The 13315-nt window shown below is 44.6% G+C and overlaps 2 protein-coding genes across 2 annotated transcripts; one reads left to right on the forward strand and one right to left on the reverse strand.

Moving 5' to 3' along the window:
- Positions 1 to 539: 539 nt before the first annotated feature.
- On the forward strand, positions 540 to 5745 carry cltb (clathrin, light chain B). The gene is made up of 5 exons (XM_083651563.1): positions 540 to 1030; positions 1722 to 1768; positions 2100 to 2217; positions 2450 to 2561; positions 4633 to 5745. The coding sequence occupies exons 1-5, from the start codon at positions 829 to 831 to the stop codon at positions 4805 to 4807; spliced, it is 654 nt and encodes a 217-aa protein (XP_083507689.1). The 5' UTR covers positions 540 to 828; the 3' UTR covers positions 4808 to 5745.
- Positions 5746 to 6153: 408 nt separating this feature from the next.
- Positions 6154 to 7433, reverse strand: higd2a (HIG1 hypoxia inducible domain family, member 2A; the record flags this gene model as incomplete). Its single annotated transcript, XM_083651564.1, has 2 exons — positions 7238 to 7433; positions 6154 to 6320 (listed from the first exon to the last, which is right to left on the reverse strand). Exons 1-2 carry the CDS (start codon positions 7422 to 7424, stop codon positions 6154 to 6156), a joined length of 354 nt encoding a protein of 117 aa, XP_083507690.1. The 5' UTR covers positions 7425 to 7433.
- Positions 7434 to 13315: the final 5882 nt, after the last annotated feature.

The raw sequence follows: 13315 nt of genomic DNA on the forward strand, positions 1-13315 counted from the left end.
AACCGTTCTCTCGTCAGGTTCTTGAACAGCACCTGCGGTGGTTGCTAAGCGACCCAGAAGCAGCCGGATGAGTGTGGTTAGCTAATGATTTACCCTTTTTACTGCTTTGTTAGTTATTATTTGGTCACAGGGACTTAAAGGAGGTAATATTTGTGTGACAATATTTAGACAAACATGTTGGGTTTTACACACTGCTCTGGCATGAATAAACAAATAAACAAACAAATAAACGGGGGAAAACATCTAGCTGTCATATTTCTCTCTGATCCGTGGACTCTCACTTTGATTGAAAAAAACCGAATTGAAAGCAATTTAATCAAGATCAGCTTACGCTACTTTCATCAATTGTGTAGCATTTTATTAACAGTAAAACTGAGTAACGTTACAGTATCTCATTGTCAGGAGGTGCAAGTACTAGGCAGACTGACGTGTACTTGTATTCACCAGCAGATGGGGACAAAGTCACAGTGTAACAGGGGAGGCGATGCCTCGGGGCACTGCCCTGCTCCATCATCATTTCACAGTGGTTGAACAAGTGAAGAAATCATGAATCATCACTAGGAGTCAAAGGACCATAACCGAAGCTAGACATTATAAACCGGTTAGCCGCGTACCCAAGTGAGTTGCTCGTTCTGTTGTTGCTAAAGCTAGTCATTTGGAATAGCTATCCAAGTGAAATATTCCATAGTTATTTTCCATTAACGTTGGTGAACTGGGGGTGTTTAGCTACCTCTCTGACTAGCTAACATTGAAGCTATAGCTTAAAAAACCTACCTAGCTAACGTTAGCTGCCAACTTGTAAACAGACGCGCTTGACTTTAATGAAACATGGCTGACAATGGAGCAGCGCACCCAGCTGAAGAGGACCCAGCCGCAGCTTTCTTGGCTCAACAAGAGAGTGAGATCGCGGTGATCGAGAATGACGGAGAAGGGTTTGGAGACGGGTTCGGAGGAGAAGGGTTCGGAGAAATGGAAGGAACGGATGACGGCCACCAGTTTCCCGAACTCGATCAGCATCCCCCCAACTATGGTAAGTTTGTGAATGAGCTAACGTCAGCTAGCAAGCCGACGAGCTAACGTGCTAACTAAAACCAACTACCAGTAACTAACCTAACGCTACTTACTGAACGCTAGTGCTGCGAGTTAGTTCGCTCGGCTCAATTCACTCATAATAGTAACGTTAGTGTTACTAACATCAGACCGTATCGTTCATGGGAACGTTGCCATAACATTACTCATACTATACTATGCTAACGCTAGCGTTTGCTGTAGCCCGACTACAAGTACAACGTAGGTTAGTTTGACAGCCTGTCCACATGTCATACACCAGCACCACATCCACATTCAGATGTCATGTTGTGAGTGACATAATGTGTTTTTGATTATTCGAAGGGCTAGCAAGTAATTAGCAAATAGTATATAATTAGCCAATAGTATAGTAGTAAATTGTAATAACATTAACTGTTTACAATTACATTCTGTCGGAGAACCTGTTGTAGTGTCACGAAAATAGTTCCACAACAAACAGTGGCCAGATCACATCAGTGCCCAAACAGGTGCTGCTGCATTTCTATGGTCCTATGATAAACAACGCTAGGCTAAAACAACGCCTCTGTCAAAGTGACACTGCAGAAGGGCGAGGAGGGGAGGAAGTCACGTTAACTGCAAAACGCCAAGAAACGTTGCTTAAAAAAGACAAACTTTGTGTTGTTTTCTGATAGACGATTTTGGAGAGGAACCTGCCACTGTGAACGGGGATATGTTCCAGGTGAGTTTTGTGTGTGTGTGTGTGTGTGTGTGTGTGTGTGTGTGTCTGTGTGTGTGTGTGTGTGTGTGTGTGTCTGTGTGTGTGTGTGTGTGTGTGTGTGTGTGTGTGTGTGTGTGTGTGTGTGTGTGTGTGTGTGTGTGTGTGTGTGTGTGTGTGTGTGTGCGTGTGTGCGCGTCTGCCTCACTTTAAACAACTTTTTGCTGAGAAAATTCAAATAATTTCCTATTTGTTTTTACAGTGGCAGGGATCTGTTGAATATACAGTATGTCACCAGCAGAATATTTTTGAAAATAGTTTTTTGTAATAGGGTCATTTTCCCCCATCCTAAAAGGAGTCCAATGGCCCAACAGACAGCTATGCAGCCATCGCCCAGGTGGATCAGCTGAGGCAAGAGCCAGAGAGTCTTCGCAAGTGGAGGGAGGAGCAAAAGACACGCCTGCAGGAGCTAGGTGAGCAAATATTCCTGTCCACTTCCTACTTTGCAGTTGTAATGAGCCACTGTCATTTACATTTTGTATGATTTACCTTTTTAAGATCTATGCAACATCTATTCTACATGAATGTTCTTACTCTTATAACCGAAAGTAGTCTTTGTACCAGGGAAAGATTATTTTGAGGATATAACGTGTGTTAACTATGGCAACTCACTAACAATGTTATTCTCGGCTGTTGCACTGTAAGACACTGCATCCAAGACCGCAGAGGCAGAGTGGAAAGAGAAGGCCAGGAAGGAGCTGGAGGACTGGCACGTGCACCAGAATGAGCAGATGGAGAAGAACAAGGCCAACAACAGGTTAGCGTCAAATTCCTCCTCTGTTAACAGCTGCTCAGTTGCTGGTGTGACCATTAAAAACATACAGTCCTGTATAAAGATAGTGAACTGAGCTGTTGAAGGCAGGCCATCCACATTGTATCCATTTTGTCTGAGCTGCAATCACAGTGGTAACCTTCCACTCATATTTAGTAATTAATTACACAATTAGCTCAACAACAGCCTATCGGAAGGAATAATAATTCTGAATTTAATTTCAATTCTATTTGTATAGTGCATTTCAGATCACTCAAACACACTTTACATCAACTGACACATTTTATATCAACAAGAAGCAAGACAGGATAAGGCAAATAAAACCATAAACTTCATCAGATCAGATGAATGTCTATTTATACCCACATTTTGGAGACTGAATGCTCAATGAGCAACGTGAAAATGTAGAACAGTTACATTTGGCCTCAATGCATCAAGAATGGTTTGTTGGACTGATTTATTTAACAGATGGCCATTTTTAATTATTAAAAACGAGAAGTGTGCTGGTCAGAGTTGCATATTGCTTATGTAAAGACAATCTGTCGGTTTGTACATCATGTCTATGACTTGAATCCAGTGATTTTAGCCTGCTAGCAGTCTGTTATTGTTGTACATTATGCGGAAGAAAAGATTGCAGTTTTTCCTTTTCTTGATCAGGCTAACATCTTCTTCTCTCACGCTTTCCAACAGACTCTGCCCAAGTCTGGCACGGTATCAGTCTGCATCTATCACTCTAGTTTAGGCCCATTTCTGCCTCTGTGTCTTTGTTAAGCACTGAGAGAGGCTCCCCCTGATGAGACATGAGTCTAGTGTTGCGATGCCAGTCAATACAACCCAGGGAACTAAACAGGAAGTAAGCTAGCGAGACGGAATGCAAACAGCCGAATCCAAATGCGCACCGACCGGACTCGTGGACTGAGCCCTCGCGGACGTCACTCGTACTCACTGTGATGTTATAAGCAGCTGATAGACGGGCCTTTATTTATATACAACATATTCTGCACTCATTCCAAATACAGAAGTGTTTGTAAAGAAGTCCGGACTGTGGCTAAACAAAGTGGGTATTTCTTACATAGCCCACAAAGTGCAGTGAAGTCTGGACATTTGGATTCAGACAGTATGTCACCGTTTTCATTCACTTTGCAGTCTAGGCATAAGACATCCTGTCTTTGGCTAAAAAAAATAATAAAAATGCTTAGAGACCATCCAAACGTGTTTATCAGCTGCAGTGCTTTATTGGCTTTTGGGTATTTAGTCCTAAACCGTACAGTTTGTATTTCCATCATTCTCATTAGAGCCATCTTTCTCTCAATTGCTTACATCAGAGGTTTTCAATGTCTGCGACTGTGGGCCCCCCCCCCCCCCCCCCCTTCCAGACCAAGCTTGAAACTGCTCGGAGCCCCCCTTCCCGGGGAGGTCCGCCTCCCACTTTGAAAACCTCTGGCTTACATCATCCTTTTCTCCCGCTGGCCCTAACTTCTCTCTGCGTGTTGTTTGACACTAAAACTGTTTTCCTTTCTCCCTCTTCTTTCCTGCTTTCTTGGCCTTGCCTGCGCACTAGGATTGCTGACAAGGCTTTCTACAAACAGCCCAACTCTGATGTTATAGGCTTTGTGTAGGTTTAGAATTCTTATGCTTTTTTTATTCATGTTGGATGCCCCCCACATACAGCACATGAGTTTGCCACTAGTTCCTTTATTATCACTGGATGCATGCATGCACCCAACTCTAAATTAACCACAAGTTTTTGAAATATTGTTTGGTACGGTTTGCATTTTTGGTTACTGTGAATGCTAACAAAGGCCTGATATACAGTAAGTGCTCATCAATTGTGGTATCCGTTGAACATGGCTCCGACGGGTTGTGTGATGATCGTCGGCAAGACATGCATGGGCGTATTGTTGTGTAGCAGTTACAAATATGCTATTCACATGATTTAACTTTGTGGTTGAGCACAATATTTTGCTCGGAAATAGTTTGCCGGTGTGGAAATTCGACTTGAGTGCCTCTCATACTGAAACTCATCCATGTGTTCCCCTGGTCTCCCCCCCCGCAGAGCGTCAGAAGAGGCGTTCCTGGCAGAGTGCGATGGTGACAGCCCAGGAGGATCAGAGTGGGAGAGAGTAGCCCGCCTCTGTGACTTCAACCCCAAAACCAACAAGCAGGCAAAGGACGTCTCTCGGATGCGTTCTGTCCTCATCTCCCTCAAACAGACGCCTCTAGTTCGCTAGCTAGAGCACAATGCAGGGGAGAATCTGTCCTAGAAACATTGCCTTTTAAGTTTTTAAAATCCAGTGTGCATCACAAGTTTTTATGCTTTTTTCTGTAAATTTCAGAACCGTTCCTGGTATGTTTATAACCTTTGAATCAACACCCTCTCCCTGCTTTCTTAATGTCTATTATATTGATACTTTACCTCACTCTCTTGGGAAAAGATGAAGGACTGCTTTATTGTTTTGACATCCCTTAGCTAGTCACAACCTCATCTCTGTACTGAGGTCAATATTGTTACTGTAAGTTAACACATTTTCCTTCAACAAGGTTATTAGGTCAACTTTATTGCATGCCTCTGCCAACATTTTGGATGTGCTTTTTTTTTTAATATAAATTTGCATATTTGGTCAATAACAGCCACTAACTTTATTAAGCACTACTTAGGAATAGACTGTAACCATCTATGCCTGCCATGAATGACGAACCATAATCACAAATACTTGGTTCACATTTGTTGTATGATATTCCTAATTACCACATTTTAAGTCGCTGTCTTTTTTTTCTTTTTCGAATACATAAGCTTGTGGCCTTTTTGATCTCACCTCTTTACTCCAGCAACTCCAGTTTGTGTGTTAATTAATTTCCTTTCCAATTGGGCAATTATTCTGCAAAAAGAAGTATACACAACCAAAGAATTCTGCTATAATCAAAATTTCCACAATTCACATTAAGGGCGTGTGCTACACTTTGCTTCCTCATTTCATTGGATATTCTCAGCAAAACCATTTTGTGCAGTTGTACACCAATGTAATGTTTTACTTTTTTTGGGACAGCAATCAATAAGGTGTCACTTTCAACAGTAATGCCTATATCGTATCACATGTTGCCTATTCGGACATGAATCCTGAAAAAAGTGAATGTTAAAAAGGGAAATGGAAAACAATAAAACATACAATGGAGTATGAACACTAATAACTCGTCATTAAATATTTCCCACCTATAAGAGTTGCCATTGAGGGGCCCTTGAACAACTAACTTTAGCTCCACTTTATCCAGCTAGATAATGAAGGTTATGTAAGTATGGGTCGTCTAAATACCCAAAGCATGTCGTTTTTTCCTCAAATACAGGACAACCAGTTCAGATTCCATTGTATGTCAGAAGTTTTATTGACAAGCTCAGTGACAGGAGATGACAATAACATGGTGCAAAATTGTGGTTCCAACAGGAGTAATTAAAGAACAATTTGCAGAAAGTATGTATGGTTGCAATCCAACCATACATTTTGTTCACGACAGTTAACGTAAGTTCGACCTGATGTCATATTGAATGGACGTTGATAAGAGGTCTGGACTTGCTCCGTCTTCATTGCTTGGATTTCAGAGCTGTTGCGAAGACACCAACAATAATGGCAACTACAGTGAAGCCTTGAGCAAAGATGCGCCCCCTCATCATCACCTGGGACTGTCTGGTTTTGCCTTCCTTGAAGGCGCGGAGGCCAAACAACAGGGCTCCTGCTGTTCCCAAACAACCTGGAGAACAAAAGACAGTGTTCAAACAGGATCTTATGTTCACTATGAAAAAACACCCTGGCACTGGACAGGCTGTCTGTTAGGATAACATAACACTGTATTAATCCCACTGGAGAAATTCAGGTGCCAAAGCAGCAACTGGTAGAACAGTTAGTAGTCCTAATGATAGCGTTACATCACCACAGGGCCATCTTGGTAGGAAAATAACAGGTGATTGTAATCAATTAACAGGTGATTACAATCAAAAGTGACACAGACAGCCAATGAGCTGTGTGTATTGTAGCGCCATATTGGTAGGAAAATGCTTGTGACATCATGGGAATACTATGAATAGTGTCATATGGTAGAACAAAACTACATACATACTATTCAGACACGGTGGGCTCCCTATTGTAATATTGGCAAATGCAATCCACATACGGTAACTAAGAAGTTATATTTATCCCACATTACAGTTTGTTGTCAGGTCAAGCCGTTGGCCTGACCTGACAAAATGTCAACATTCTCTCAAGGACAGTCCCCATTGGCAGCAAAAGAGATCCCTCCAGTAACAAACTCATAAACAGGCAAAGAGTACAGCAACACTAAGATTTTTTTTCTTCATCTATGAACAAGATACTAGCATCAAATTGTTGTTGGCAGAGGTTGCAAGTTGGCAAATATTTGTCTCGTAAATAGCTAGCAAGCAATGCACCTCGTACGTTCGAATGGACAATTTGCTGAGGCAATAAAGGCGTTTGGCGTTTGAGTGTCACAAATCTGGGATGACCAGTTAGGATACTTGCGCATATAGAGAAGCCAGCTCACTTATATTACAGGATGTAGAACAAGCTTTAACCATAGAGACATAACAGGTATGGCTTTAACGTTGTTGTTGTTGTGTTTAGCTGGCTAGCAACTAACTAGCGTTAACTCACCTATCGGGACGAATGGGTTCTCCTTGGTTTTTCTAAGAAACTTTTCTTTGATTGTCTCGTCTTTGAGCTTCGGAAAAGGAGAAAATCCTTCAATAGTCGGAGGCTGAGAAAAGTCAAAAGGGAGAGCTGCCATCGAAGGTGTTTTTGATGTCTGTCCTGGGACTGCTGGGGGTGTAGCAGCCGCCATGCCTCCTCCAGTCCCGAACCTCTGTTCAGTCAGCAACAATAAGACGAGCAACAACAAGCATTTCCGGTGGCTGTTTTTCAGAGTAAAATAACCACACAGAAGCCATTGAAAAATGATCAATTTGCACAGTAAAACTATAAATTAAGCATTTAAACGAAGCTATACAATACAAAGTATGTTTCTGTATAACAATAACTGTTTTAATAACATTGAGAACATTCTTCTCCGTATCTAAAGGGATAAATGCTGTTCACTGGACTGCAAAGTGGCAGCTTGCCAAACATATGCACACCCTCAGGAAGACCTCTATGACATCACACTGTCAGCTACAGGAGGAGTTAAAAAAAAGATGGCAGGCCGCATGGCAGGCCGCCAAACCCACCCAGAGGTCAATCATAGTGACATTTTCAGACAAATATTGGACACTGTACACTACACCCCTGTGTCGAAAGTGGCAGAACAAACGATATATGCACGCGCTCGGGTAGACCCCCTCTATGACATCACACTCTCAGCTAAGCTCTCGGGAGGAGTAAAAAAAAACATGGCAGGCCATAGTGACCCAGAGGTCACTGGGTGGGTTTGACCATGGGTTTGACGGCCTGCCATGTTTGTTTTTACTCCTCCCCAGCTTAGCTGAGTGTGATGTCATAGAGGTGGTCTTCCTGAGCGTGTGTATATGTTTGGCAAGCTGCCACTTTGAACACGCACCTGTCCAGTTTTCAATTTGTAAAGGCTATGCAGTCCAGTGAACAGCATTTATGCATTTACATACTGAGAAGAATGTTCTCAATGTTATTAAGTTATTCAGTTATTGTTATACAAAAACATAATTTGTATTGTATAGCTTCGTTTAAATGCTTAGTGTGATAGTAGGGCCGCCCTGCCAACTCAACTGGTGTGGAGGTGCCCCTGTCAATTAACTGGTGAGGAGGGAGTCATGGAGCTGTGCGCAGCTACCACCTGTGACTAATGAGTAATCAGTCCACCTGTGTTTTCTATATAACCCGTGGGGACCTATTGTTCAGTCCCTGCCACTTGCTTGACTCTTCTGAGCTTTCTCCTCCAGTCCCTCCTTGTTTGGGTTACAGGTATGTCATTGCATCTCGAGTCCTACTTAATGCTGTACATATTAGTGTCCGCTAAAACCTTGTATTCCATTGTTCATAGGTATTTGTAGGCTGGTGGCCATTACACACATTGCTGGTTCTCACCGCCGAGGTACAGGTTGCTGTTGTATTGTAGGTAATCGATTCATGCAACTGACAAAGGTAATAGGATTACAAAATTCCCCCTAAATACACATGTCTAGCATTTCATTATGTTTGTTTCATTCATGGGTTGTGTGTATTTTGCCTGTAGGTTGGCTGTCAGAACACTGCGCACAGGTATTTGTAGGCTGGTGGCCGTTAACATTGCTGGTTCCCACCGCCGAGGTACAGTTGCGGATGCAATGCAGGATATTTGATGCATGCCACTGACAAAGGTAATGGGGATTATGAAATCCCCCCCCACATACACCATGTCTTAATGCTTGTAGCATTTCATTGTAATGTTCATTTATGGATTGTGTATTCTGCCCATATAGGTCGGCTGTCAGAGCACTAGCTGCTGTTTTGCCTTCGGCAAAACCTGTTGTTTGCCATAAAAGAACTGTTTGCCTCTGTATAGGATTTTGCTTGGTTCTGTCTCCCGCCATCGCTTGTCTGCGGCTGCGGGATTGCCACTAGAAACTTTAATTGTTTGTTTGTGTGATAAACCAACTGGTCCGGTTATTAATCTGGTCTTACCTGTGGGGTTCTAGCTACTTACCTGGGCAAGGTGCCAGGCTGGCGGGCGGGGTTAGTCGGGCATAGGCTACCACCACTATTTGCATGCGTGTGATATAATTGCAGTGATCACCTTTTTCTATGCATGTTAAGCTTGCCGTGTTTTCTTCCACTGTGATCATCCGTTTTTCTGCACTCTTAAGCTTGCTGTGTGGTTGTGCACCTGGGTGGATAGCCGGATACGTGAGTATACCTCCCCCCAGTTGGCCCTTAGCTCAGCCCCTAGAGAAAACGACTTAAATAGGTAAACCAGCAGTACTGGGATCAGTGTGAGTTGGAAGTGTCTTTTTTTACAGTCTATAGCATTTTTACTTAGAATATTAAATTGTATAATAAAGGATCATTGGCTGACCTTGGTAGCCTAATTCTTCACAGCTTCCTAGTAACCATTGATTGCTTTTTCCATAGGTGCTTCCAGCTATACCTTTCTAGATATTCAAATAAATTGAACCTTTGATTTTGAATCACGTCTCTGTCTTCATTACACTAAAAAGAACCTAAGGGGCCCCGTACATTGTAACCATTAAGGTGTTTGTTATACCCCCTTGAATTATTTCCTTGGGTGCAATTCCCAAGGTGGCGTTGTCTGGCTAGTTGCTTGCTCACATACGCACCCTAGTGTTACATTTTGACGTTTGTCGGCAGGATTTGTAAAAGCAGAGACGTGTATTCTTTTTCTTTGATTTGTACCAGTTGGTTTATCCTGTGGAGTGTTTATAGTGGCATTTTCTATCTAATGAAGTGTTTTCTTGTTGAGAGAATTTCTTTTTTAGTTTAGAGGCAAAACAGCAGCTGGTGTGTGGAGGACCCAGGAGAGCTTCACCCTTCAAGCCACGGTGCTGTGGACCTGAGAACATCACCACACATCTATTTTGTCTCCTTTTCCCAGTTAACTTGGTCAGTATGGCCGAAGAGCTAGATGAGTTGAGGGAGATGGTTAAGCAGCTAAAAGCAGACAATCAACGTTTGCAGGAACAAGTTACTTCTGAAGCTAGCTCTAGGGCATCATCGCCGTCTGTAGTAGGTGAGCCATCTCGCTCTGATGTGAACCCTCAGGTTTCCAGACCCCCCTCTAGTATTAATGTCCCAGTAACAGAGCGACTTGTTTATGTCCCCAGAGAAAGGAAGTGTCCTTCGTTTAGAGGTAAAACGGGCATACGTATAACTGAGTGGGAAGAGGAGGTCCAGTCCAACATGCGTGCACGCCACCTATCTAGTATTGACCAAGCGTTTTTTATTTATGACCATCTAGAAGGAGAGGCAAAAGAGGAGATAAAGTACCGGTCGACGGCAGAGAGGCAGAGCCCCGAGCAGCTCTTGGCCATACTTAAAGAACTGTATGGGTGTTCTCAATCGTACATTTCCTTACAGGAGAACTTTTTCTCGAGAAAGCAGCAGGAGGGGGAGACTTTACAGGAATTTTCCCATGCCTTGTTGTGTCTCATGGAAAAGGTAGTGACCAGGGCCCCTAATGGCATGCCTAACTCTGAGGTTCTGCTGCGTGATCAGTTCGTCGAATATGTTCATGATTGTGCCCTTCGTAGGGAGCTGAAGCAGTTAGTTCGCCGGCACCCAACTTACACCTTGTTAGACATTCGTGGAGCGGCTATTAGGTGGGAGCGGGAGGGTATGCCGGGAGGTGGGCGAGAGAGAAGCCATTCTGTCCCTTCTGCTTTTGGAACCCAGTATGGGGTCCAGGGGACACCTCAAGCCCGGTTAGGTCAAGTGGTTGCAGGGTCTGAGTTGGCTGAGCTAAAAGAGATGATGCGAAAACAACAAGAGCAACTTCATCAGCTTACTCAAAGTTTTTCTCTTCTCCAGAACCCACCCAGGCATACACCATTCAACCGTGATGGTCCTATCATTTGCAGGAGGTGTCAACGACCAGGCCATTTTGCTAGAGAATGTGATAATGAACGAGTCACTTTCCAGGCCCAGTCCTCTCATCCCCAGGTCCAGCCCTCTCGTCCCCAGTCCTCTCGTCCCCGGGCTCATTCCTCTCGTCCCCAGGCCTCTCAGTTTCAGACATGTACGTCCCAAGCCTCCAGTCAGCCGTCGGAAAACTGACCCCCTCTGACCTGAGGAGCCACAGTTCAGAAGGGGGCCTTGCTGGCTCAAGTACTACCTCTGTGGTGAGTCAAAACACCACAACCAGTCTGTTAAGTGCATGTCCTTATGTGACAGTTGAAATGGGAGGGGTTGGGGTCTCATGTTTGTTAGACACAGGGTCTATGGTGTCAACTATTACCGAAAGCTTCTTTTTGAAAAACTTTGAGCCATGGGGTCACGAGAAACTTAAGTCCTGCCAGTGGTTGCAGCTCCGGGCTGCTAATGGCCTCGACATCCCTTATGTAGGTTACCTCGAACTTGACATTGAGGTCCTTGGCAAGATACTTCCAAGCCGTGGGGTGCTGGTGGTTAGAGACCCCCCCAACGGTGCACAAAAGCCAGGGGCCCCGGGCGTTATGGGTATGAATATCATTAAGGAATGTTACCACGAGTTATTTGGACAACATGGTACTGCTCTTTTTGATTTGGCCCCAGTCAACCAGGCTTCTAACTCCTGGAAACAAGCTTTGCAACAGTGCCACCAGGCCCAAATCCTAACTCCCCCAGGTTATTCTGGTGGGGTAAGGGCGAGGGGCGGGAGGGTCTCTCGCATTCCTGCGGGTACTTTGAAGATGGTAGCCACCACATGTTCTCAGCGCCATTTTGAGTCCTGTGACACTGTGTTTTTCGAGCCCCCTAGTAATGGTTTGCCAGCTGGTTTGTTGGCATATCCTGCGGTGGTTAAGGTGACTCAAGGCACAGCTTATATCCCAATAGTCAACGTAGGGGTTACTGAGGCTTTGCTTTACCCACGTGTTTTTCTTGGCACCTTAAGTCAGGCACACCTTGTGAGTCTACCGCCAGGCATTTGTGAGGTCAGTGAAGGTGTCCCTGCTACGGTTTCTTCTCAGACTGCCAGTAGCCCAAGTGAAGACCATATTGAGGCTATTGATCTATCTGCACTCACAGCTCACGAACAGGGGAAAGTAAGGTCCTTGTTGCAGAAATACAACTCAGTATTTTCAGCCCATGAAGGTGACCTAGGGTGTACCAACCTTATAGCACACCACATTCCCCTAGTGGATGATGCACCAGTGCGACAGAGGTATAGGCGTATACCCCCCTCTGAATATGAGTCGGTAAAAGCCCATATACACCAGTTGTTGGAGACCCAGGTTATCCGGGAGAGTAGTAGCCCCTATGCCTCTCCGATTGTCTTGGTGAAGAAAAAAGATGGTAGCCTTCGCCTATGTGTAGACTACCGGCACTTGAACCAAAGGACCCGTAAGGATGCATTCCCGTTGCCTCGCATTGAGGAATCCTTAGATGCACTGTCCGGAGCCCAATGGTTCTCCACCATGGACCTCGCCAGCGGGTACAACCAGGTGCCAGTAGCCGAGGAGGATAAATCAAAGACCGCCTTCTGCACCCCCTTTGGCCTGTTCGAATGGAATCGAATGCCCTTTGGGCTGTGCAATGCTCCAAGTACATTCCAGAGGCTAATGGAGCGGATGTTCGGGGCTCAACACTGCAACTCTTTGTTATTGTACTTGGACGATGTTGTTGTGTTCTCTTCCACTGTAGATGAGCAGGTGGAGCGCCTTGATGCTGTCCTGGGGCGACTGAAGCAGGAAGGCCTCAAAGTCAAGCTGGAGAAGTGTGCCTTCTTCAAAAAGGAGGTAAAGTACCTGGGCCATGTAATCTCCAGCGCCGGGGTGTCGACTGACCCGGACAAAATTGAGGCTGTCGCCAACTGGCAACGGCCAAAACATGTCTCTGAACTGAGGTCATTTCTCGGTTTTGCCAGTTATTATAGGCGTTTTGTAGAGGGGTTTGCCAAGCTGGCTGCTCCTCTACACAAACTCGTGGCCATGCTGATTGGAACAAAAACCAAAAGGGGATCGGGGAGGCGACTGCAGGAGGTATGGACCGAAGAATGTGAACAGAGCTTTGAAGGCATCAAAGGCAGGTTAGTGTCAGCCCCAGTGTTGGCTTATGCCAACTTCTCCCTTC

The sequence above is a fragment of the Poromitra crassiceps genome (assembly GCF_964638095.1).
Source record: "Poromitra crassiceps genome assembly, chromosome: 15".
Classification (NCBI taxonomy): domain Eukaryota; kingdom Metazoa; phylum Chordata; class Actinopteri; order Beryciformes; family Melamphaidae; genus Poromitra; species Poromitra crassiceps.

Excerpts from the sequence above, each read along its gene's own strand:
- cltb (XM_083651563.1), top strand. The coding sequence starts at position 829 with ATGGCTGACAATGGAGCAGCGCACCCAGCTGAAGAGGACCCAGCCGCA. Across the intron at positions 1,031-1,721 it reads TCAGCATCCCCCCAACTATG|ACGATTTTGGAGAGGAACCT; the intron begins GTAAGTTTGTGA and ends GTTTTCTGATAG. Across the intron at positions 2,218-2,449 it reads GACACGCCTGCAGGAGCTAG|ACACTGCATCCAAGACCGCA; the intron begins GTGAGCAAATAT and ends TTGCACTGTAAG.